Genomic DNA, 21,184 nt, shown 5'->3' on the forward strand with positions numbered 1-21,184 from the left:
GGCCGAAGTCCCATTTTATAAAAGTTGTCGAAGAGTTTTGAGAATGTGATGATCATTTCATTGAAAATGTGGCTTTAGGCTGTTGTCTTTTACTTAATTTGAGATGACTGCAGTCTGCATGAGTTGTATTCCCATTTATTGATCCCACAAATATTTGAGTGATTGCTGTGTGCTACAGTGATAGTCCCTGGGATAAAGAAGATAGAGAAAAGACCCCATTAGTGTGGGTTTTACATTTTGGTGGCAGAGATGAACCTAGTAAGGTGTGTGTGTGTGTGTAGCAAGAAAGATAATGGTAAATGCTAAGAAGGGAAAATAAATTGAGGGTAGGAGTTTCAGTGATGCGGAAAGGAAGGTAACACTGAGAAGGTGATTTCAAAAGTCCAAGTGGAATGTAAGGGAGTGTAAGGGAAAACTTACCCTTTGTCCTCAGGTTTCTCTAAAAATTCAACTGAAAAAAGGCAGATTAATAGGAGGAAAGTGATGCAAATTTATTTGGTCATGGTTTTGCACAACAAAGGAACCTTCAGAATTAAGACCCAAAGTTACAGGGAAAAATATTCATTTTTATGCTTAGGCTCAACAAAATATGCACAGCTGAGTAGAAATAGGACTGGACAAGAAGGGCATGATCTAATGCTCACAGACTGAGTGGGGAAGCCCAGCAAGGCCTGTCTGGATTCTTTTTGGCCTCTCTGTGCAGCATTCCTTCCTTCTGGGTGGGGAACAGAACCCTTCCTGTAATGGGGTCTTACAACCTACAAGCAAAACAAAAGAGGTCAGAAATTTTTTTTTTTTTTTTTTTAGAGACATAGTCTCTCGCTGTGGCCCCGGCTGGAGTGCTGTGGCGCCATCTTGGCTCACTGCAGCCTCCGCCTCCTGGGTTCAAGCAATTCTCCTGCCTCAGCCTCCCAAGTAACTGGGACTACAGGTGCACGCCGCCAAATCCGGCTAATTTTTTTGGTATTTTTAGTAGAGACGGGGTTTCACCGTGTTGCCCAGGCTGGTCTCGAACTCGAGCTCAGGCAATCCGCCCACCTCGGCCTCTGAAAGTGCTAGGATTACAGGCGTGAGCCACTGCGTCTGGCCTTTTTTTTTGAAACAGTTTCACTCTGTCGCCCAGGCTAGAATGCAGTGGTGCGATCTAGGCTCACTGCAGCCTCCACCTCTCAGGTTCAGGCGATGCTCATTGCTCGGCCTCTGGAGTAGCTGCAGGCACCTGCCACACCTGGCTAATTTTTTTGTATTTTTAATAGAGACGGGATTTCACCACTTTGGCCAGGCTGGTCTTAAACTCCTGACCTTAGGTGATCTACCTGCCTCGGACTCCCAAACTGCTGGGATTACAGGCGTGAGCCACGCGCCCAGCCCAGGTAATTTCTTTTTTTCTTTTCTTTTCTTTTTTTTGAGACTGAGTCTCACTCTGTCGCCCAGGCTGGAGTGCAGTGGCGCAACCTCCACCTCCCTGGTTCAAGCGATTCTTCTTCTGCTTCAGGCTCCCGAGTAGCTGGGACTTACAGGTATGCGCCACCACGCCCGGCTAATTTTTGTATTTTTAGTAGAGACGGGGTTTCACCATATTGGCCAGGCTGGTCTCGAACTCCTCACCTCGTGATCTGCCCGCCTTGGCCTCCCAAAGTGCTGGGATTACAGGCGTGAGCCACCATGTCCGGCCGATAATTTCTTTATGGCCAGTTTTTTCACAGAAAGGTGGAGAGAGAGAGAGTTAGAGTAATATTTTTAGGTTTTATGGCTGACTTTGGAGAAAAGGGGTTCCCGTTTCTATGCTCCATCATGACGGGCAAGAGGGATTCTTGAGTTTCTATGGCCAGCCTCACAGAATCAGAGATCAGAGACGGGGCAGAAGGTCAGAGAGAAACTTGCTTCTGAGGCTGCCTCTGGGGTCTTAATTTTGGGGTTTGGTTTTCAGAGCCTCAACAGGAGCAAGTCATGCACATAGCTGGAGGAGATAGGCCTTCATAGAGGGCACGTAATGAGTGGTCAATAAAAGCTTGCTGAGTGAAGGTGTATGTGGACATGAATGGCCCAGGCCAACTGTGAACAGTGGAATAGGACAGTGTTCTTACTTAGGACTCTGACCCTAACTTCCGGGAAAGTAAACCAACATTCAGGATGTACCGGCCATCGGACCCCCGCCATCAGCGGGTGCCTGTTTTGCGGGGCTGCTAACCCGGGGCCCCGACACGTTTCTCTGCCCACCGCAGCCAGCCCCGCGGTCCTTCGGCCTGGACGCGGTCCTGTGCTGCCACCTGCCTCCGAGGGACAAAGAAAGTGGGAGAGCCGGGCCAGACTCCCTCCCGCCAAAACCCTTGCCCGGTGCTGAGAGGCGCCCGGAGCCCAGGGGTGCGGGGCGGGTGTAACTCCCCGAGCCTGCCCCGCCGCCTGCCTCCACCGTCCCGCGGGCGCCTTTCCTCGCTCCCGCAGCGTTGGAGCCTTCGCAGCGCTCCGGAACTCTGCTGCTGCAGCAAAGTTCCCGGCCGGCCGCCGGAGCTTCCGGAAGCGGAAGTGCTCGTTGGGGGTGCACAGGGCGCCTTCGAGCAGCGGCGACCAGGCGGCAAAGGAGAGCGCCATGGAGCATGTGACGGAGGGCTCCTGGGAGTCTCTGCCAGTGTCACTGCACCCGCGGGTGCTGGGCGCGCTGCGGGAGCTGGGTTTCCCGTACATGACGCCGGTGCAGGTATCGGTTCCTGGGGGGAGTGAGGCTGGGAGGGGGGCAGGCACCCGCTGCTTCGGACACAGCGGAGGTGATCGGACGGACCCGAGCCCTGGGCGCTCATCCCTCCAGCTGGGGCTCTTGCCTCGTCTCCAGGCTGCCCAGACTGGCGGGATGCGGAGCTGCTCGGCCAGCGAGCCGGCAGAGGGGCCGCGACCCACCCTGCCCTCGGGTGCTGGGGTCTCGAGCCTGGTTCTCATCCTAGCCCTGCCCCCTGTAGCTGTGAGACCTCGGGCAAATGGCTTAACCTCAACGTGCTTCATTTTCCTTCTCTGTGAAATGATGAAAAAATAACACCCTCCTTATGGGGTTGCTGTGGGTACTAAATAAACCAGTCGGCACACTATAGGAGCTCAGTGAGGGTTACCTGTTGTTATGCATCTTTTCAAGAAGTATTTCTTGAGGACCTACTATGTGCCAGGAACTCTTCTCGGCTCTGGGGAGTTTGCAGTATTGGCATCTGCTCATAGCCTTACTTTCTAGCGCAGGAGCTAGAGAAAGGATAATTTCAGCTGCTAGTAAATGTTATGAAGGAACTAAGACTGTTGTGATAGTGTCACTCGAGGACTGGAGAGGAGGTGAGACAGGGTGCTAAGGAAGGCCTCTCTGAGGAGGTGTCATTGACCTGAGATCTCAGTGATTGAGAAGGAGCTGGCTCTCGGGTGACGAGGGGGAGATTATTCCAGCGGAGAGAAATACCAGTGCACATAAATGCCCTGGGGCAGGCTGCAAATGGTTTGAGCAGCAGAAAGGAGGCCTTTGTGACTGAACATCAAGAGTAGTGCAAGAAATGGATTGTGTAGGGTCTTGTAGAAGCTTGGATTTCATTCTAAATGTAGTGGGAAGCCATCTTATCTGGGAAGATGTTTAGGAAAGGAAGGGCTGTGATTTCTCTTTAGAGAGTGGCCTTTTCAGGCATAAGAGACATAAGAGGCATAAGAGCAGGCAGGTCGCTTAGGAGGCCATTGTCACGTAAGAGATGATGGTGGCTTGGAGTAGGGTGGAACCAGTGGATATTGAGAAGTCACATTTGGAATAACTTTAAGGTTGCTAAGGGACCGGAAGTGGAGGTTAGGAAAGAAAAGGCTCTAGAGGGAGCTGAAGTTTTTATTCTTTTTTTTTTTTCTTTTGAGATCGAGTCTCACTCTGTTGCCCAGGCTGGAGTGCAGTGGCGCGATCTCGGCTGACTGCAGTCTCCCACCTCCCGGGTTCAAGCAGTTCTCTGCCTGAACCTCCTCAGTAGCTGAGATTACAGGCGCCTGCCACCACGCCCGGCTAATTTTTTGTATTTTTAGTAGATATGGAGTTTCACCATCTTGGCCAGGTTGGTCTTGAACTCCTGACCTCGTGGTCCACCTGCCTCAGCCTCCCAAAGTGCTGGGATTACAGGCTGAACCACCGCACCCCACCGATTTTTATTCTTAGTAGCTGAGTGAATGGTGTTACCATTTCCCAAGAATGGCTGGAGGGTGTCGCAGGTTTCAGAAGGAAAGTCAAAAGTTCTTGTTTTTTTTTCTTTGTGTGTGTGGGTGGTTTTTTTTTTTTTTTTTTTTTTAAATGTTTTTGAGACAGAATCTTGCTCTGTTGCCCAGGTTGGAGTGCAATGGCATGATCTCAGCTCACTGCAACTTCTGCCTCCCGTGTTCAAATGATTCTTCCATTTCAGCCTTCCGAGTAGCTGGGATTACAGGCATGCATCACCACGCCTGGCTAATTTTTGTGTTTTTAGTAGAGATAGGGTTTTGCCATGTTGGCCAGGTTGGTCTCAAACTCCTGATCTCAGGTGATATGCCCGCCTTGGCCTCCCAAAGTGCTGGGATTACAGGTGTGAGCCACCGTGCCTGGCCACAAGAGTCCTGTTTTTAAACATTGAGCTGGGTACAGTGGCACCCGCCTGTAGTACCATTTACTTGGAGGGCCGAGGTGGGAGGATCCCTTGAGCCCAAGAGTTCAAGACCAGCCTGGGCAACATAGTGAGACCCCCATCTCTGAAATTAAAATAAATAATGGCCGGGCACAGTGGCTCACGCCTGTAATCCTAGCACTTTTGGAGACTAAGGTGGGAGGATCACTTGAGACCAGGAGTTCAAGACCAGCCTGGGCAACATAGGGAGGCCCTGTAATAGCAAAAAATTTTTGAAAATAAATGAAGCCTTGAGTTTGAGATGCCCATAAGATTCCTGGGAATGTGGAGAATCTATTTCCAGCAGACAGGGCTGGAGATGGAAACTGGGAGTGCTGTGTTCCCTGCCTAGGGAACCTGGCCTCAGATCCTCAGAGCCTCAGAGCTCATTGTCTAGACCTGTCATCCACTACACAGTCACCAGACACGGCTATAGAGTGCTTGAAATACACTTTGTCCAAATCAAAGTATACTCTGAGTATCAAATAACACAGTATATTTTGAAGACCTAGTATGAAAAAAGAATGGAAAATGTTGATTTTTACATATTGATTAAATGTGAAGGGACAATATTTTTGATATATTGGGTTAAATAAAATATTAAAATTTATTTCACCTATTTCTTTTTACTTTTCTTACTATGGCTACTAGAAAATTTAACATTGTTTATGTGGTTCACATTTTATTTCTATTGGACAGCAGTGGCCTGGAGCAGCGTCCTCACCCTCGGCACTATTGACATTTTGTGCTGGAAAATTTTTTGTTGTGGGCTGTCCTGGGCATTGTAGGATGTTTAACAGCATCACTGGAATCTGTCCACCAGAGGACATCACCTCCCAACTCTGGCTGTAATTTATTTAGTTACTTATTTTTTTGAGGCAGGGTCTTGCTCTGTTATCCAGGCTGGAGTGTGGTGGCACAGTCACAACTCACTGCAGCCTCGACCTCCCTGGGCCTAGGTGATCCTCCTACCTTAGCCTCCTGAGTAGCTGGGACCACAGGCATGCACCACCACACCCACATAATTTAAAAAATTTTCTTTGTAGAGATAGAGTCTCCCTGTGTTGCCAAGGCTGGTCTGGAACTCCTGGCCTTAAGGGAGTTAAGGGCCTCCCAAAGTGCTGTAATTATAGATGTGAGCCACCATGCCTGGCCCACCCTGGGTTTGGACAACCAAAAATGTCTCCTTACATTGCCAAATGTTCCCTCGGGGGTTGATAGGGAGGATAGAAATCACTGTGCAGAGGCAGTTGGAATAATATTACATCTGCTGTGATTTAAGTGAGCTCAGGCCCTGGGGACCAGGGCTGAACCCTGGAGGGAGCAGCCGCGAGGCCAAGGCCTAAATCTAATTGAGGTTTAGCTTTTTTGATGCTAAAACCAGGTTTCTTGTAAAGTCTGGAGACCTCTACAGTGCTTAAAATGAGAAGGTTTATTTGAATCTTGATTCTGTGATATTAGAGCTGGAAGGGACCCTAAAACCCAATGTCTTCAACCCCTTCCTGGTTCAGAGAGGGAAGTTGGAGAGACAGGAATAGAATTCAGGACTCCCACCTCCCAGCTCAGCTCACTGTCCCCACATGTCGTCCATGTAGACACAGTTGCCACGTTTGATTCAACTTCTCTATAGTGACTTGGTTACTCAGAGCCCCTTTTGTGGTGGGGTCCACTGTGGCCTTAGCCGCCCATTATGTTCCTAGGGCTTCGGTTCTTACCTGTGAAGTGATGACATCCTTTAACCGGTGCTTTGCAATCTCTCCCTTTAGTCTGCAACCATCCCTCTGTTCATGCGAAACAAAGATGTCGCTGCAGAAGCGGTGAGTGCCTCGGGTATGTGCAGCCTGTCCTTGTGTTTTCCCTCACATGAACTCTGAGGAAGAAAAGGAAACCAAAACTCTCTGTTTGCAGGTCACAGGTAGTGGCAAAACACTCGCTTTTGTCATCCCCATCCTGGAAATTCTTCTGAGAAGAGAAGAGAAGTTAAAGAAGAGTCAGGTGAGGACAGTGAAAGTGATTTATTTTCACCTCGTCATCAGAGTTCACATTGGATTAAGAAGCTGGCTACAAACTTGAAAAAATAGATCAGAAGCCATGGCTCACACCTGTAATCCCAGCACTTTGGGAGGCCGAGTCTGGAGGATAACTGGAGTCCAGGAGTTTGAGACCAGCCTGGGCAACACAGTGAGACTTTATCTCTAGCAATAATGAATGAATGAATGAATGAATGAATGAATGAAAGAAACTTGAAGAAAAAAAAGACAATCCTCATTATTTGTGGATTCTATATTTGTTAATTTGTCTGCTCGTTGAAACTTACAACACCCCAGTGGATCCTCGGTGCTTCTGTGGTCATGGGCATGGGCAGAGCTGCCTTTTGTTTTACTGCTCAGGTGTAAACAGTGTCCTTTTCGTCATCTATTTAGTGCTATGTTTTTCACCTTTTTTTTTCCTTTTTTACCTGAGACAGGGTCTTGCTCTGTCACCCAGGCTGGAGTGCAGTGGTGTGATCTCAGTTCACTGCAACCTCCACCTCCCAGGCTCAAGCTATCCTCCTGCCTCAGCCTCCCAAGTAGATGGGACTACAGGTGTGGACCACCACATCTGGGTAATTTTTTGTATTTTTTGAGGAGAAGGGGTTTTGACATGTTACCCAGGCTGGTCTCAAACCTTCTGGGCTCAAGTGATCTTTCCGCCTCGGCCTCCCAAAGTGCTGGGATTACAGGTGTGAGCCAGCGTTCCCAGCCATCTTGCACATTTGTTGCTTTATGTTGGTGATTTTGGTTTTTGAAATGGCTCCGTGGTGTAGTGCAGTCTAGTGTTGCTGGGCGCAAGAAGGTTATGATGTGCAGAGAGAATCCCCGCACTAGAGAAGCACAAGCTCAGGCATGAGTTAATGTGCTGTTGGCCACGAGTTCAATAGGAATGAATCAACAGTATATATTAAATAGAGTCTTTTAAGCACAAACAGACATAAAATAGAGTTATGTATTGATTGGTTGACAAAAATGTCATGTCCAGAGACTGGCAGGAACCTAACCCTGTGTTTCCCCTGTGAGCAGTGGTTCAGCGTTCACTAATTCAGTGTTCTTAGTGTTAGTGACTTTAAAGAGCATAACTGCAGTGTATGATGACAAGTAACCGTAATTCAAAGTAGGTGATATGTGCTCAGGGATGCTGCTGAGAACGCCCAGTAACTGCGGTTTCTCTGGAAGTTCTCTGTGTGGTGGAGGGCGGAGGGCCTATGAGTTCCTCTCCAGGAGGCCCTTGCGCTGCTGACTGTGTCCCTTCCTTCCATGTGGGCAGGTCGGAGCCATAATCATCACCCCCACCCGAGAGCTGGCCGTTCAGATAGACGAGGTCCTGTCGCATTTCACGAAGCACTTCCCCCAGTTCAGGTGAATTGGATGCAGTGTCCCTGTTAGCCACGGGCTGTTGTTTTGCCGAACTTAAAGACTGTTTTCTTGTTCTAGCCAGATTCTTTGGATTGGAGGCAGGAATCCTGGAGAAGATGTTGAGAGGTTTAAGCAACAAGGGTGAGTTTGCTCATGTCTGCTCATTTATTTGCTGCTCTTGGCACTGAACCTAAGAATTGATATGTGATCTCAGCCTAACTGTGGGTCCCCCTTTCAGCAGCCTCCTCCCCCTGCAAAAAGGTGTTTTCTCCAGGCCAGCTTCCTATGGCGCTTTGCTAGCTCTTTCCCATGAGGGCCTGATTAGTACTTAACTCAGGTTCCTACAGAGGTCAAGAGAACGACGTGAGGATAAATGAGTGGTCAGGATAGATGAATGCGGGACTGGGGGATGGTGAGGAACTGGCCAGTAGCTGCCTGGAATACTCAGCTCCAGCTGGTAGCTGCCTGGCGGGACTGGGCTCAGTCGTGCCAGGTTTTGAATTTTTTAAAAAGAAGATGGAATTCCAGATTTGTGTGTGTAATCTCCTGATTTTTTAACTGTTGGCGTGTAATCCACGTTTGAAAAACACATCTTGTAGGTGAGCCAGTCTGAGGGAGCCACATCCGGCCCTGAGTCTGCCAGTTTGTGATCTTTACATAGGGTTCTCTAATTCTGTCAACATTCCCATTTTACATGTGAGCTACCTGGGGCCTACAATGGTTGAGTTAACTTGCGTAGGTCAGAGGTTGGGAAGCTTTTTTTGTAAATGAGCAGATGGTAACTGTTTTCGGCTTTGTGAACCATATGGTCTCCGTCGCAGTTACTCAACTGCTGTTGCAGTGTGAAGGCAGCGATAGGCAACATGTGAATAAATGGGCGTGGTTGTCTGCCAATAAAATACTTGGCAAGGACAGGCAGCAGCCCAGGTTTGGTCTGGGAGCTGGAGTTTGCCAACCTTGCCTGGGTCATAGCCCAGAACCCAGATCCTGTTTCGCGGCAGTGCTCACATTTTCTACCCTACAGCACTCTTTTCCACTCTCATGCTCTTCGTTCTCTTCACTAGGGCTTAAATGACTTTGGAGGGATATGAAGCTTGGTATTTTGGTAATCATTAACCACATTCCCAAGATCCAGAGAGCTTGGTAAATGTTAACTTTCTTTCCAAAGTGGGAACATCATTGTGGCCACTCCAGGCCGCTTGGAGGACATGTTCCGAAGGAAGGCGGAAGGCTTGGATCTGGCCAGCTGTGTGCGATCCCTGGATGTCCTGGTGTTGGATGAGGCAGACAGACTTCTGGACATGGGGTTTGAGGCAAGGTACTGGACTTTGGACTTCACTGGCTTGAGTGGGTGGATGATACTAATACAAAAGGAAAGCAAAATGGAGTTTACCACTTTATGACTAGGTATTTTTATTTTTTATTTTCATTTTAATTTATTTTTAATTAATTTATTTTTTAGAGACAGGGTCTTGTGCTGTAACCGAGACCAGAGTGCAGTGGCGTGATTATGTTCACTGCAGCCTCAACCTCTTGGGCTCAGGTGATCCTCCTGCATCAGCCTCCTGAGTAGCTGGGGCTACAGGCGCACACCACCATGCCTGTTTTTTTATTTTTTGCAGCTGGGGTTTTGCCATGTTGCCCAGGCTGTTCTCAAACTCCTGGGCTTAAATGATCCTCCCACCTAGGCTTCCCAAAGTGCTAGGATTACAAGCGCCAGCCACCATACCTGGCCTAAGTTAATTTTTATTAACCACATTTTAATTTCAAATCATTAAGTAGTTTGAGCTTTCAAATTCTACCACGTGATTTTTATTCCCGTTCTATCTTTGATCTTAAAATGCACTTTCCTTCAAGTTTTTTTTTTTTTTTTTTTTTTTTGAGACAGGGTTTCACTCTGTCATCCAGGCTAGAATGCGGTGGCATGATTTTGGGTCATTGCGACCTTTACTTCCTGGGCTTAAGTGAGCCTCCCACCTCAGCCTCCTGAGTATCTGGGACTACAGGCACATGCCATCACGCCTTTTTTTTTTTTTTTAATTTTTGCAGAGACAAGATCCCCTTATGTTGCCCAGGTTGGTCTCAAATTCCTGGGCTCAAGAGATCCTCCCATCCCAGCCTCCCGAAGTGCTGGGATTACGGGCATGAGCCATCACACCTGGCAGTTTTGTTGTTTTTTAATAAACAGTTTAATGGGATGTAATTCACATATCATTATAATTGTATAATTATATGCTAAAATTTGAGGAACCTTGGAAAAATGAAAGTATAAAGAAGAAACAAAGAATCACCCCTAATCTCACCTCCCAGTGTATGTGCTATAAATATTTTGATGGCTTCACTTTCAGTCTTTCTGAATACCTGTTTGGTATCGTGAAGCACTGTGTGTTGATTATGCTGGCAAGTGAGCGGTTAAGTGTGAGCCCTCTTTTTATCAGCATCAACACCATCCTGGAGTTTTTGCCAAAGCAGAGGAGAACAGGCCTTTTCTCAGCCACTCAGACGCAGGAAGTGGAGAACTTGGTGAGAGCGGGCCTCCGGAACCCTGTCCGGGTCTCGGTGAAGGAGAAAGGCGTGGCAGCCAGCAGTGCCCAGAAGACCCCCTCCCGCCTGGAAAACTACTACATGGTGAGTGCCTGGGCTTGCTTCTTACTTAGTGATAATGACCAGTGCTCATTTTATGGAAATTGTACTGGTAGAATAAATATATGAGACCCTGTAGCACATATGAGATGCATTTGGGGACAGAGCTAGGAGAAATGGTCTGGGTGTTCCTGCTCATGAATGAGTAAGTTAGTTAAATTGGGCATAAATGTATTTTAAGCACAGTCTCTAAGGACAGTGTCTCTGAACCTCCTACCCTCAAGTGACAAAATGTTTCTATTTTACATGCTTGGGGTGTGCTGGGTGCAGGCATGATTAAACTCTGTAGTTCCTGGGCCTGTCAGAACAGCCTGTGTCACAGAGAAGGGCATAGTTAGATGTGCAGGTGGAACACAGAAAACAAATGACAGACTCACTCCTGAGGAGACTTTGTGGGGTGGTAATAAATGTTCTACTCTGTAAATGTTGTGTATTTTTGACCTGCATCAGATATGTTGAATTTCTTTTTTTTTTTTTTTTTTTTTTGTGACGGAGTCTCACTCTGTCACCCAGGCTGGAGTGCAGTGGCATGATCTCAGCTCACTGCAAGCTCCGCCTTCCGGGTTCACACCATTCTCCTGCCTCAGCCTCCTGAGTAGCTGCAACTACAGGCACCTGCCACCATGCCCGGCTAATTTTTTATATTTTTTTAGTAGAGATGGGGTTTCACCCTGTTAGCCAGGATGGTCTCGATCTCCTGACCTGGTGACCTGCCGACCTCGGCCTCCCAAAGTGCTGGGATTACAGGCGTGAGCCACTGCGCCCAGCCTTTTTGTTTGTTTGTTTTTTGTTTTGAGACAGTGTCTCACCCAGGCTGGAGTGCAGTGGCACGATCTCGGCTCATTGCAACCTCTGCCTCCCGGGTTCAAGCAATTCTCCTGCCTCAGCCTCCCGAGTAGCTGGGATTACAGGCGTGTGCCACCGTGCCCGGCTAACTTTTTGTATCTTTAGTAGAGGTGGGGTTTCACCACATTGGCCAAGCTGGTCTTGAACTCCTGACTTCATGATTGCCTACCTCAGCTTCCCAAAGTGCTGGGATTACAGGCATAAGCCGTTGTGCCCGGCCCAAATATGCTGAATTTCTAGTAGTAAATACTGGCTGCTAGCTTCTGTAGTTTCTTCACAAGGAAGTAGATGGGCTTTTGGCAATTTGATTGTTTAGTAATGAGGCCACTCCCCACCCCTGTTCTGTTCCGTCCCATTGCTGGGATGGGCCACGAGGCACAACTGCAGAGAGCACAGGCTGCAGGGGAGGCAGCACCATCAGGGCACGGAGGAACCCACAAGCCAGTGCCACTGCTGATGGTACATTGTCCCACCAGCCTGGGGCTGGGACTTTTCTTTCTCTTTTGCAATAAGCTTTTTCAGGTTAAATTTTTCTTTAGGCCTGGAGGGGTTCCCTAGCTCCTGAACATGTCTGCTGTTCAAAATGAAGGAGGCTGGTCTTGAAACCAGAGTGTTCCCATTGCTGTAGACTGTGAGGTTGTCGAGGCTGCTCTCCTGTTTGTGTCAATTTGTAGGCAGATTAAAGGTAGAATGAGTTTCCAAATGAGAAACTGCACCTAGTGTAACTGGAGAGTGTTGTCGAGATCAGATAGGCTCATCAGAAGTGGGAGCTGTAGTTGCCATTGATGTTTCTGACAGTCCAGGCTGGGTGAGGGAGGAGGCTAGCTCTTCCCAAGCAGAGGGAAGGACTCTGCATAGGGTAGGACTCTGCATAGGGTAGTGTGGAGAGCATGGGCGCTAGAGCAGCTAGAGCAGGACTGCCTGGTGCATATCTTGGCTTTGGCCCCTCCTAAATTAACCGGTGAACTTAGAGGTCCTCACTTGTCAAATGGGGGCCACAGTAGTATACAGCTTCGTAGGGTTGCTGGAGGATTAATTAATTAATCCATGCAAAAATGTTCATGATAGTGCTTAGTACACGGTAAGTATGGGTTGAGCATTCCTAACTTGAAATTTCAAAATCCAGAATGCTCCAGAATCTGGAGTTTTTTGAATGCCAGCATGATGCGGAAAGGAAATGCTTGTTGGAGTATTTTAGATTTCGGATTTCCAGATTAGGGATGCTCAACTGGTAAGTATAGTGCAGCTATTCCAAAATCTGAAGGAATTCAAAAGCCAAAAAACACTTCAAGTCCCAGGGACCTTGGATGAGGGATACTCGTACTAATGTTAGCTTTGGACACCCACTGTGGCTACTGTTGCGTTCTGTTGTTTTGCATTCGTTTTGCATTTAGAGATGGCTGAGTACATGAGAAAAAATTCCAAACTGGGCATTTGGTTTTGGTAAAAATAGGATGAATGCGTTCAGGTAAATTTAATGTCTCTAATTTGGGAGTTTGAATGGAGGACTTGATTGCATTATGAAAAAAAGCAGTGGGTTCTGAGTCCATGGAAGCCTTTTAAATAATGATGTACATTGCTTTCTGGAAATCATTATTCATCTTAGAGCAGTGACTTCTGAACTTGGCATCAGAATTTCCTGGGGGAACTCTTAAATAATATGGATTCTTAGGTCCAATCTCAGACCTACTGAATCAGAATCTGTATGTCGTACCCAAGAATCTGCATTTAAAAAAAATATATATATCCTTTGGCTGGGTTAGGTGGCTCATGCCTGTAATCCCAGCACTTTAGAACTGAGGTGGGAGGATCACTGGAGGCCAGGCCAGGAGTTTGAGACCAGTCTGGGCAACATATTGAGAGTCTGTCTCTTAAAAAAAAAAGGAAAAGAAAAGGTAAAATAAATAAATAAATAAAAATCTACTCTGGAGATGGTGTACCAGCTCTCCTGTATATTGGGATTGGGAGTTGGGAACTGTTGCCTGTTGGATGACTATGTTTCTCTGAGCTGTATGATTTTGTGACATACAAATTAACTTTTAGAGGCAGCAGCACATGTCGATGTTTACTCTGAGCTAGGTAGACCAGTTAACATTCTGACTAAAGTCTGTCCTACCCGTGGGGAAAATGACATTCCTTAAAATTTAATGCTGAAACGGAAAATAGCCATGGGGATTATTATTGCCAAATATGTTTTTTATTAGTTTCCCTTTTTCTTGTGCAGGTATGCAAGGCAGATGAGAAATTTAATCAGCTGGTCCATTTTCTTCGCAATCATAAGCAGGAGAAACACCTGGTCTTCTTCAGGTACTCCTCTGGTCTCTGGTAGGAGCGTCAGGGATTCAGGCAGAATGTGCAGGTGCATGCGGCCTTTGGGTTTTGGATTCCATCTAGCATGGTTCTCTCGGGAATGCTTTTGGCTGCAAATAACTGAAAACCCAACTTTCGTGGTTCGATCAAGGTTGGCTTTATTTTTGTCCTGTAAAAATAAGTCCAAAGGCAGAGGCAGTTTCTCACAGGGGTTTCATGTGTCATTCATGTCAAGATCAATGTTGATGTGATTGATCTTCTCTTCCTGTGTGTCACCTCATGGATTCTGGATGACCACTATTATACCCTGTCATGTCTGCACTGAAGAAAGATAAGAGGGGAAAGGCAGAGGGGGCGTATGGCAATATTAGCTATATCCATGCCTTTTAATCAGTAAAACAAAGAGCTTCCTCAGAAACCCCTCTGCCCTAGCTGACTTCAGCTGTGAATTCATCTTAGGGGCCAAAAGTGGGTCATGTGGTGGCCCCTCACTTCAAGAGCAGCAGAGAAAATGAGCGCACAGCTTTTCTGGCTCTGTGGTAGTGGCCAGCGAAGCAAGAAGTGGTTGGGAATAGTGTTTATCAGCCATCCATGGAGTCCGCCACAGTGTGGTTTTGTCCTGTGGTCAGAAGGCAGCGTAGGAACAGATGCATATGTTCTTTGGACTGGTTGGTTCTTTTCCCCTTTTCTCCAGAGATAAATGTGTTGATCTTTAGCAGTACATAAAAAAAAATTTATATTACTTTTCCATGTGTTATCCTACAAATAAAATGCAATATTGACCATGACCCACAGTAAGAAGTACAATTCGGTACACACCCAAACAAGACAATAAAACAAAGGTTTTCACGAAACCACACTCTGCTAGGTGGGATGTTTTCTATTCTGTCTACTCCAGCTGTTAATTTTTTAAAAATGCTGGTCGAGACCCACTAAATTGATTTCAGAACCCACCAGATCTGTGGGTGATGAGGCTTAATGTGTGAAACACCACTTCGTTACATACTATGTGACTCAAGGTGGAAAGACGGACCAGTCTGGTGGCGGTCACAGCATAGGTGGAGGAACTGAAGTAGACAAGAGTTAGCCCAAACTGGAATGCAGTAGTCTGGTATAGTGGGAGGAGCATTTGACTTGGGTTCTGGTGCTGCCACTTACTCTGTGTTTCTGGTAAGTTTCAGTTCCCTCATCTGCAAAAGGATGGGAAATCACTGGGGAATGCTTCCAGTTAAGGAAAAGGGTCCAGGGTGAGCTGTATTAGAAGGGTGCTGGGTAAGGAACTCACAGATTGAGAGAATGCTGAGTGTCCACCTCCCAGGGAAGGAGGCTCCCTGGCAGGAGTTCATGGGCCATCTGTTTAGGGCATATCTTTATTGGGATGACTCTGCCAACCTCCTTTTTGTCCTTGGATGACTCAGCTCCAAGTCCCAAATATCTGGGAGAAGGGATCTATCTGATTGGTCTAGCCTGGGTTATTTGCTGAGCCCTTGGGAATCCTGCTAATTGGGGAAGAAGCAGTTCCCTAAAGGAATAGCAGGAATGTTTTTAAATCTTGTAAGACTATTTGTGGCTAAGATGTCATTGCTTTTGTTCTGAATGACTGTTTCACTTCAATTCCTTTTTCGGGGTCAGGGAGATTTCCTGTTAGAACATCTTTAGACAGTAGAATACGTCCTTGGGGGTTTTAACTCATGTTTAAGGTATTTTGTCAAAAGATTGGCCTTTCATTGGCTGAGAGGATTACAGATTGAGAACTCAGTTGTGGATGATTTCCACTGCCATTCTCGTCGTTCCCCTAGGGAGGGCTTGTAGTTAGGTTGTGTCTGCTGCAGCTATTGCTCACAGTTCCCTTCTCCCGGTTGTAGAAGGACCAAGGTGGTCAATGACTCTAAGCCCTCTGTCCCTCTTGCAGTACCTGTGCCTGTGTGGAATACTATGGAAAGGCTCTGGAGGCGCTGGTGAAGGGCGTGAAGATTATGTGCATTCATGGAAAGATGAAATATAAACGCAATAAGATCTTCATGGAGTTCCGCAAATTGCAAAGGTGGGTAAGCTTCATTGGAGGTAACAGCTTTCCTGCCACACTGCTCTTTCAGGTCCCCAAACACCCCATTCTCCAGTAGCCTGTGCTGTCCGCTTGTGTTGTTTTTCCTGCCTAGAACCCTCTTCTCTCTGTAACCTGGTTATCACATCTCTGTAAATGCCCAGAGCCTCCACTGCCCTGTTCTAATCGCTTTGCCTTTTGCTATGTCGTTTCCCTAGTTACTGAACTTCTGTGCTAGACGGCAGGCTCTGTGACACAGGAGCCCTGTGCATTGTCTTCACTCCCAGATTGCTCTGTGCCTGGCCCAGGGAAGCGTTGTGATGACTGTCAAGCAGCAACCATTTGTCCATTTGTCCTGTTGGTGTAGAAACTGTCTGTGGCTTAAGGGTGGGCACGGTGGCTCATGCCTGTAATCCCAGCACTTTGGGAGGCCAAGGCGGGTAGATCACAAGGTCAGGAGATCAAGACCATCCTGGCTAACACGGTGAAACCCCGTGTCTACTAAAAACAAATTAGCCGGGCATGGTGGCGGGCACCTGTAGTCCCAGCAACTCAGAAGGCTGAGGCGGGAGAATGGCATGAACACAGGAGGTGGAGCTTTCAGTGAGCTGAGATCACGCCACTGCACTCCAGCCTGGGTGACAGAGCGAGACTCCATCTCAAAAAAACAAAACAAAACAAAACACTGTCTGCTTATCAGGCTTGTGACTACACGCAGGGAACTTGTGTCTTCCAATGACCATAACTTGTTTCTGTTTGTGCTGACAAATAACAGTTTTCTGTTTTTCTTAATCATTGAACATCTGGCTATATTAAAAGTCCTCTTTTGGGCAAAGCGATACACCTGACTGCGAGGCCTCAGTTACAGAATGAAGTGTCTGTTGTTTTTCAGATGGCTACAAAGGATTAGACCCATACAGTTTCGGTTTTCAAATGGAAATCTTGTAATTTTTTAAATCCCTTTGCTGTCTCTCACCTCCCTCCAATTTTTATTGGAATTTATGAAGTCCTAGAGATTTGTAGAAAGAAGAAAAAATCAAAATATTACCTTAAGCATGTGCTTCTGTGAGAAGCTCCAGCACCTGTGTGTCACTGTCATCAAGATCAGTAGGCTGTTTGATGGTGACGAAGATGGTGGCCTCCTTACTCAGAATGCTGTTTTCTCATTTTCTAGTGGGATTTTAGTGTGCACTGATGTGATGGCCCGGGGAATTGATATTCCTGAAGTCAACTGGGTTTTGCAGTATGACCCTCCCAGCAATGCAAGGTATGGTACGAGGCTGCCACCCACTCTCTGTTGAGGAAGTTAGCCTAATGAAGTAGGAATCCTGAAGAAGATAAACAGATAATGATGTTCATTGAAACATTATTTTATAGCAAGCCTCCAGCGTGCTTGGGTCTGCAGTGACCCCGTGCATTCCTACAGTGCTTGCCAGAACAGTTTTGAAACGGTTTGAGGCCTTGCCCTGCTCCATGTAGAGCAAGGTTATAGAAATTTCAGACAATGAGAGAAAACATAAAGCAACAACAAAATATTATTTGAGGCCGGGCGCGGTGACTCACGCCTGTAATTCCAGCACTTTGGGAGGCCTAGGCGGGTGAATCGCTTGAGCCCAGGAATTCACTAGCCTGGGCAACATGGCAAAACCCCATCTCTACAAAAAATATATATACAGATTAGCTAGGCGTGTGTGCCTTTAGTCCCAGCTCCTTGAGAGGCTGAGGCAGGAGAATGGCTTGAGCGCAGGAGGCAGAGGTGGCAATGGATTGTGCCACTGCACTCCAGCCTGGGCAACAGTGTGAGACTCTGTCTCAAAACAAAAACCCATTGTTTTAAGAGGCAAAAATAGGCAAATGGATGAATAACCCATTTGTGGTGAAATAGTGATATTGTATTGGCAGCAATTAAAAGTATTTTCAATTATTTTCAGTTCTTGTAGAAACACACAATAGAATGTCTAAATGGAAAAAAGCAGTTTATAACACCACATGTGACAATTACAACTACTTTCTCCAAAGCCAGCATATATTTCTAAGACATGCATCCACGCATAGGAAGATGCCTGTAAACCCCGAAGTGTTGATGATTACTCCTGAGATTATTGGTCATTTTCATTTTATTCTTTGTATTTTTCATTGTCTCCCAGATTTTCCACTGGGGACCATGTCCCACCTGTCTGATCAGAGAGAAAGATACAAGTTTTACTTAGAGTTCACATTAAATGTTTATTACAGAATCATATCTGTCTGCAGTGCTGGTTTAATTGCCAGTTCTTCTGTTTCTCACACTAGTAAGTGGCCAAGTCCACACTGAGCTGTGGAGGCTAGAGGCTCCCCATAGCATTTTAGCTGCATCAGCCATGTGGCTGGAGCCTGAACTCTGTTCAGCTGTCCTCACCTGGGTACCCATTTCCATCCTGTGTTCTCACAGTGCCTTCGTGCATCGCTGCGGTCGCACAGCTCGCATTGGCCACGGGGGCAGTGCTCTGGTGTTCCTCCTGCCCATGGAAGAGTCATACATCAATTTCCTTGCAATTAACCAAAAAGTAAGCTGCCATCCTTTTTCAGATAGAATGCCTAGTGACGGGATAGCTGGAAAAGTTCTTCTCCAGCATGTGGTCAGCAAATGAAATTACAAATTGCAAACTCACTGGGGCTGGGCTGGTGGTGGCAGTGTGGGGCCCTGTGGTAGTGGGCTTTTTTTTTCTTTATTTTTTTGAGACGGAGTTTCGCTCTTGTTGCCCAGGCTGGAGTGCAATGGCGCTATCTCGGCTCACTGCAACCTCTGCCTCCCAGGTTCAATGGATTCTCCTGCCTCAGCCTCCCAAGTAGCTGGGATTACAGGCGTGCGCCACCACCCCAGATAATTTTGTATTTTTAGTAGAGACGGGGTTTCTCCATGTTGGTCAGGCTGGTCTTAAACTCCCGACCTCTGGTGATCTGCCCACCTTGGCCTCCCAAAGTGCTGGGATTACAGGCGTGAGCCACTGTGCCCGGCCACCCTGGTAGGCTTTAAGGCTGTGGAGGCACCTCGGTCATGGAGTGACCAAGCCTCCTGTGTGGTAGCAGGCCCTGCTGGGATCCAGGCAAGGGTGAATAGAGACTTGTGAATAGAGACCCAGTGTTGCTATACTTTGCTACTAGATTAGGATTGTCATGTGAAATCTGATTTTTAAATTTTCTTTTAAAAATTTAACATACTTTTTTAGAGCATGTGAAATATTTGGGTTGGAATTGGGCTTCAGACCTCAAAAGGTGAAAAGGAATTGTTTTGCTTTTGGTTTTCTTGGCTGTGATGGGGGAGCCCTGGGGATGTGATGCCAACCAGGGAAGGTGAGAATGTGGTGTGTGTGTAGTGCCCCCTGCAGGAGATGAAGCTCCAGAGAAACACAGTGGACCTTCTGCCAAAACTCAAGTCCATGGCCCTGGCCGACAGAGCTGTGTTTGAAAAGGGCATGAAAGCTTTTGTGTCGTATGTCCAGGCTTATGCAAAGCATGAATGCAACCTGATTTTCAGATTAAAGGGTAAGTTGGACTTCTTCATGTGATAATGTCTCCATCTTAACCATGTGGTGATCTTACAAGTATGAGATTGCTTTGTCTCATAAAAGGAAGTGTTCCCAGGCTTTGAGTAGACACAGAATAAACTGGCCTCTGGCTGCTGAGTATTCCTTTTATCTTTGTAAAAATGTAGTAATTTTCATTCTAATTTAAATGAATTCATTAAACCCTTTGGTTAGAAAAAAATTATATTGTAAGACATTACTGACTGTTCTAATCCTGTTGAGTGTGCTAACTCTGATCTTCTGATTGAATTAGATCTTGATTTTGCCAGCCTTGCTCAAGGTTTTGCCCTGCTGAGGATGCCCAAGATGCCAGAATTGAGAGGAAAGCAGTTTCCAGATTTTGTGCCTGTGGACGTTAATACAGACACGATTCCATTTAAAGATAAAATTAGAGAAAAGCAGAGGCAGAAACTCCTGGAGCAACAAAGAAGAGAGAAAACAGAAAATGAAGGGAGAAGAAAATTCATAAAAAATAAAGCTTGGTCGAAGCAGAAGGCCAAAAAAGAAAAGAAGAAAAAAATGAATGAGAAAAGGAAAAGGGAAGAGGTAAAGTTTAGTTTTACTTACATTAACTTAGAATCTTGAACAAATATTATTGTAGTCGTTCTTTAAATAGGAATTGTGTGGGGCTCTCAGATTTCTGTTACGTTGGTGACTAGGGCGGGGAATTTGCTGTATTTACGGAAGCCAATCTGAGAGCTTATAGTTCCTGAGTTAAAACTGCTGGTTTCACTAGAACACTATTGCTGAAAAATTTAGTAGTTTATTGGTTTTTTCTGTACTTAGGGTTCTGATATTGAAGATGAGGACATGGAAGAACTTCTCAATGACACAAGACTCTTGAAAAAACTTAAGAAAGGCAAAATAACTGAAGAAGAATTTGAGAAGGGCTTGTTGACAACTGGCAAAAGAACAATCAAGACAGTGGATTTAGGGATCTCAGATTTGGAAGATGACTGCTGATTCCAGTGCCACAGATGAACCCACAAGGGCATAGCTGTTCCCTAACTTGGTGGATGGCTCCAGTTTGCTTTTAATGGAAATCAAAACTTCAGGAGACATCTGAGAAGAATCATGTCTCTGAAAGCTGTCCTTTCAGACGAGGGAGAAATGCAGGATTTCACACTTGGGAATATTTTACTAAAAACATTCCAGTCTTGGCCGGGTGCAGTGGCTCCTGCCTGTAATCCCAGTACTTTGGGAGGCTGAGGCAGGAGGATCACTTGAGCCCAGGAGTTCAAGACCAGCCTGGGCAACACAGCCAGACCCTCTCATTAAAAACAACAAAACAATTCCAGTCTTGAAGTAGTCTAACAGAAGAAAATGTACAATTATTTGAGTGTAAATAATAGATGTATTTATTTGTCATGGGTCCCATATTTAGACCTATGTACATATTATATATATATGAGTTCTTTTTTCTGAGGCTATTTTAGTTATTTTTAATCATAAAGGTACTGAAGTATTCTTGACTTCTGATTTTCAAAACCATTCCTTAGTATCTTTAGGCATCTGACCTCCTGAATGTCCCTGGCCCTGGGCTTCAGTTATCCTTTGATGCCCTGCAGAGGTGGCTAATGTGCTGGGGGTTTTTCTGTGTTAAGAATAGTCCCAGTATTTTTTTTTTTTGGTGAACAGCTGAAAAACAGAGGCATTAAGTCATATTCCGGGAAAGAGAATTACAGTTTTTATGCCTTCTGTTGAATAAATGGTGTCCTGATTGCCTGGGTCTTAAGTGTGTAAATG

At 46.3% G+C, this 21,184-nt stretch overlaps 1 protein-coding gene and 1 non-coding gene across 2 annotated transcripts; both read left to right on the plus strand.

Annotated features, from left to right (window-relative positions):
* Positions 1-2,545: 2,545 nt before the first annotated feature.
* DDX55 (DEAD-box helicase 55) lies at positions 2,546-21,165 on the plus strand. The gene is made up of 14 exons (XM_025400877.1): positions 2,546-2,698; positions 6,404-6,454; positions 6,546-6,632; positions 7,941-8,032; positions 8,108-8,170; positions 9,198-9,347; positions 10,468-10,657; positions 13,743-13,825; positions 15,741-15,872; positions 17,047-17,139; positions 18,304-18,418; positions 19,229-19,397; positions 19,692-19,984; positions 20,225-21,165. The coding sequence occupies exons 1-14, from the start codon at positions 2,591-2,593 to the stop codon at positions 20,399-20,401; spliced, it is 1,803 nt and encodes a 600-aa protein (XP_025256662.1). The 5' UTR covers positions 2,546-2,590; the 3' UTR covers positions 20,402-21,165.
* On the plus strand, positions 17,247-17,379 carry LOC112635691. Its single transcript, XR_003122026.1, has one exon. It is a non-coding gene; the product is annotated as a small nucleolar RNA SNORA9 (small nucleolar RNA).
* Positions 21,166-21,184: the final 19 nt, after the last annotated feature.

Source organism: Theropithecus gelada, chromosome 11 (genome assembly GCF_003255815.1).
Source record: "Theropithecus gelada isolate Dixy chromosome 11, Tgel_1.0, whole genome shotgun sequence".
NCBI classification, from domain to species: Eukaryota; Metazoa; Chordata; class Mammalia; order Primates; family Cercopithecidae; genus Theropithecus; species Theropithecus gelada.

Excerpts from the sequence above, each read along its gene's own strand:
- DDX55 (XM_025400877.1), top strand. The coding sequence starts at position 2,591 with ATGGAGCATGTGACGGAGGGCTCCTGGGAGTCTCTGCCAGTGTCACTG. Across the intron at positions 17,140-18,303 it reads GACCCTCCCAGCAATGCAAG|TGCCTTCGTGCATCGCTGCG; the intron begins GTATGGTACGAG and ends GTGTTCTCACAG. Across the intron at positions 19,398-19,691 it reads CCTGATTTTCAGATTAAAGG|ATCTTGATTTTGCCAGCCTT; the intron begins GTAAGTTGGACT and ends TGATTGAATTAG.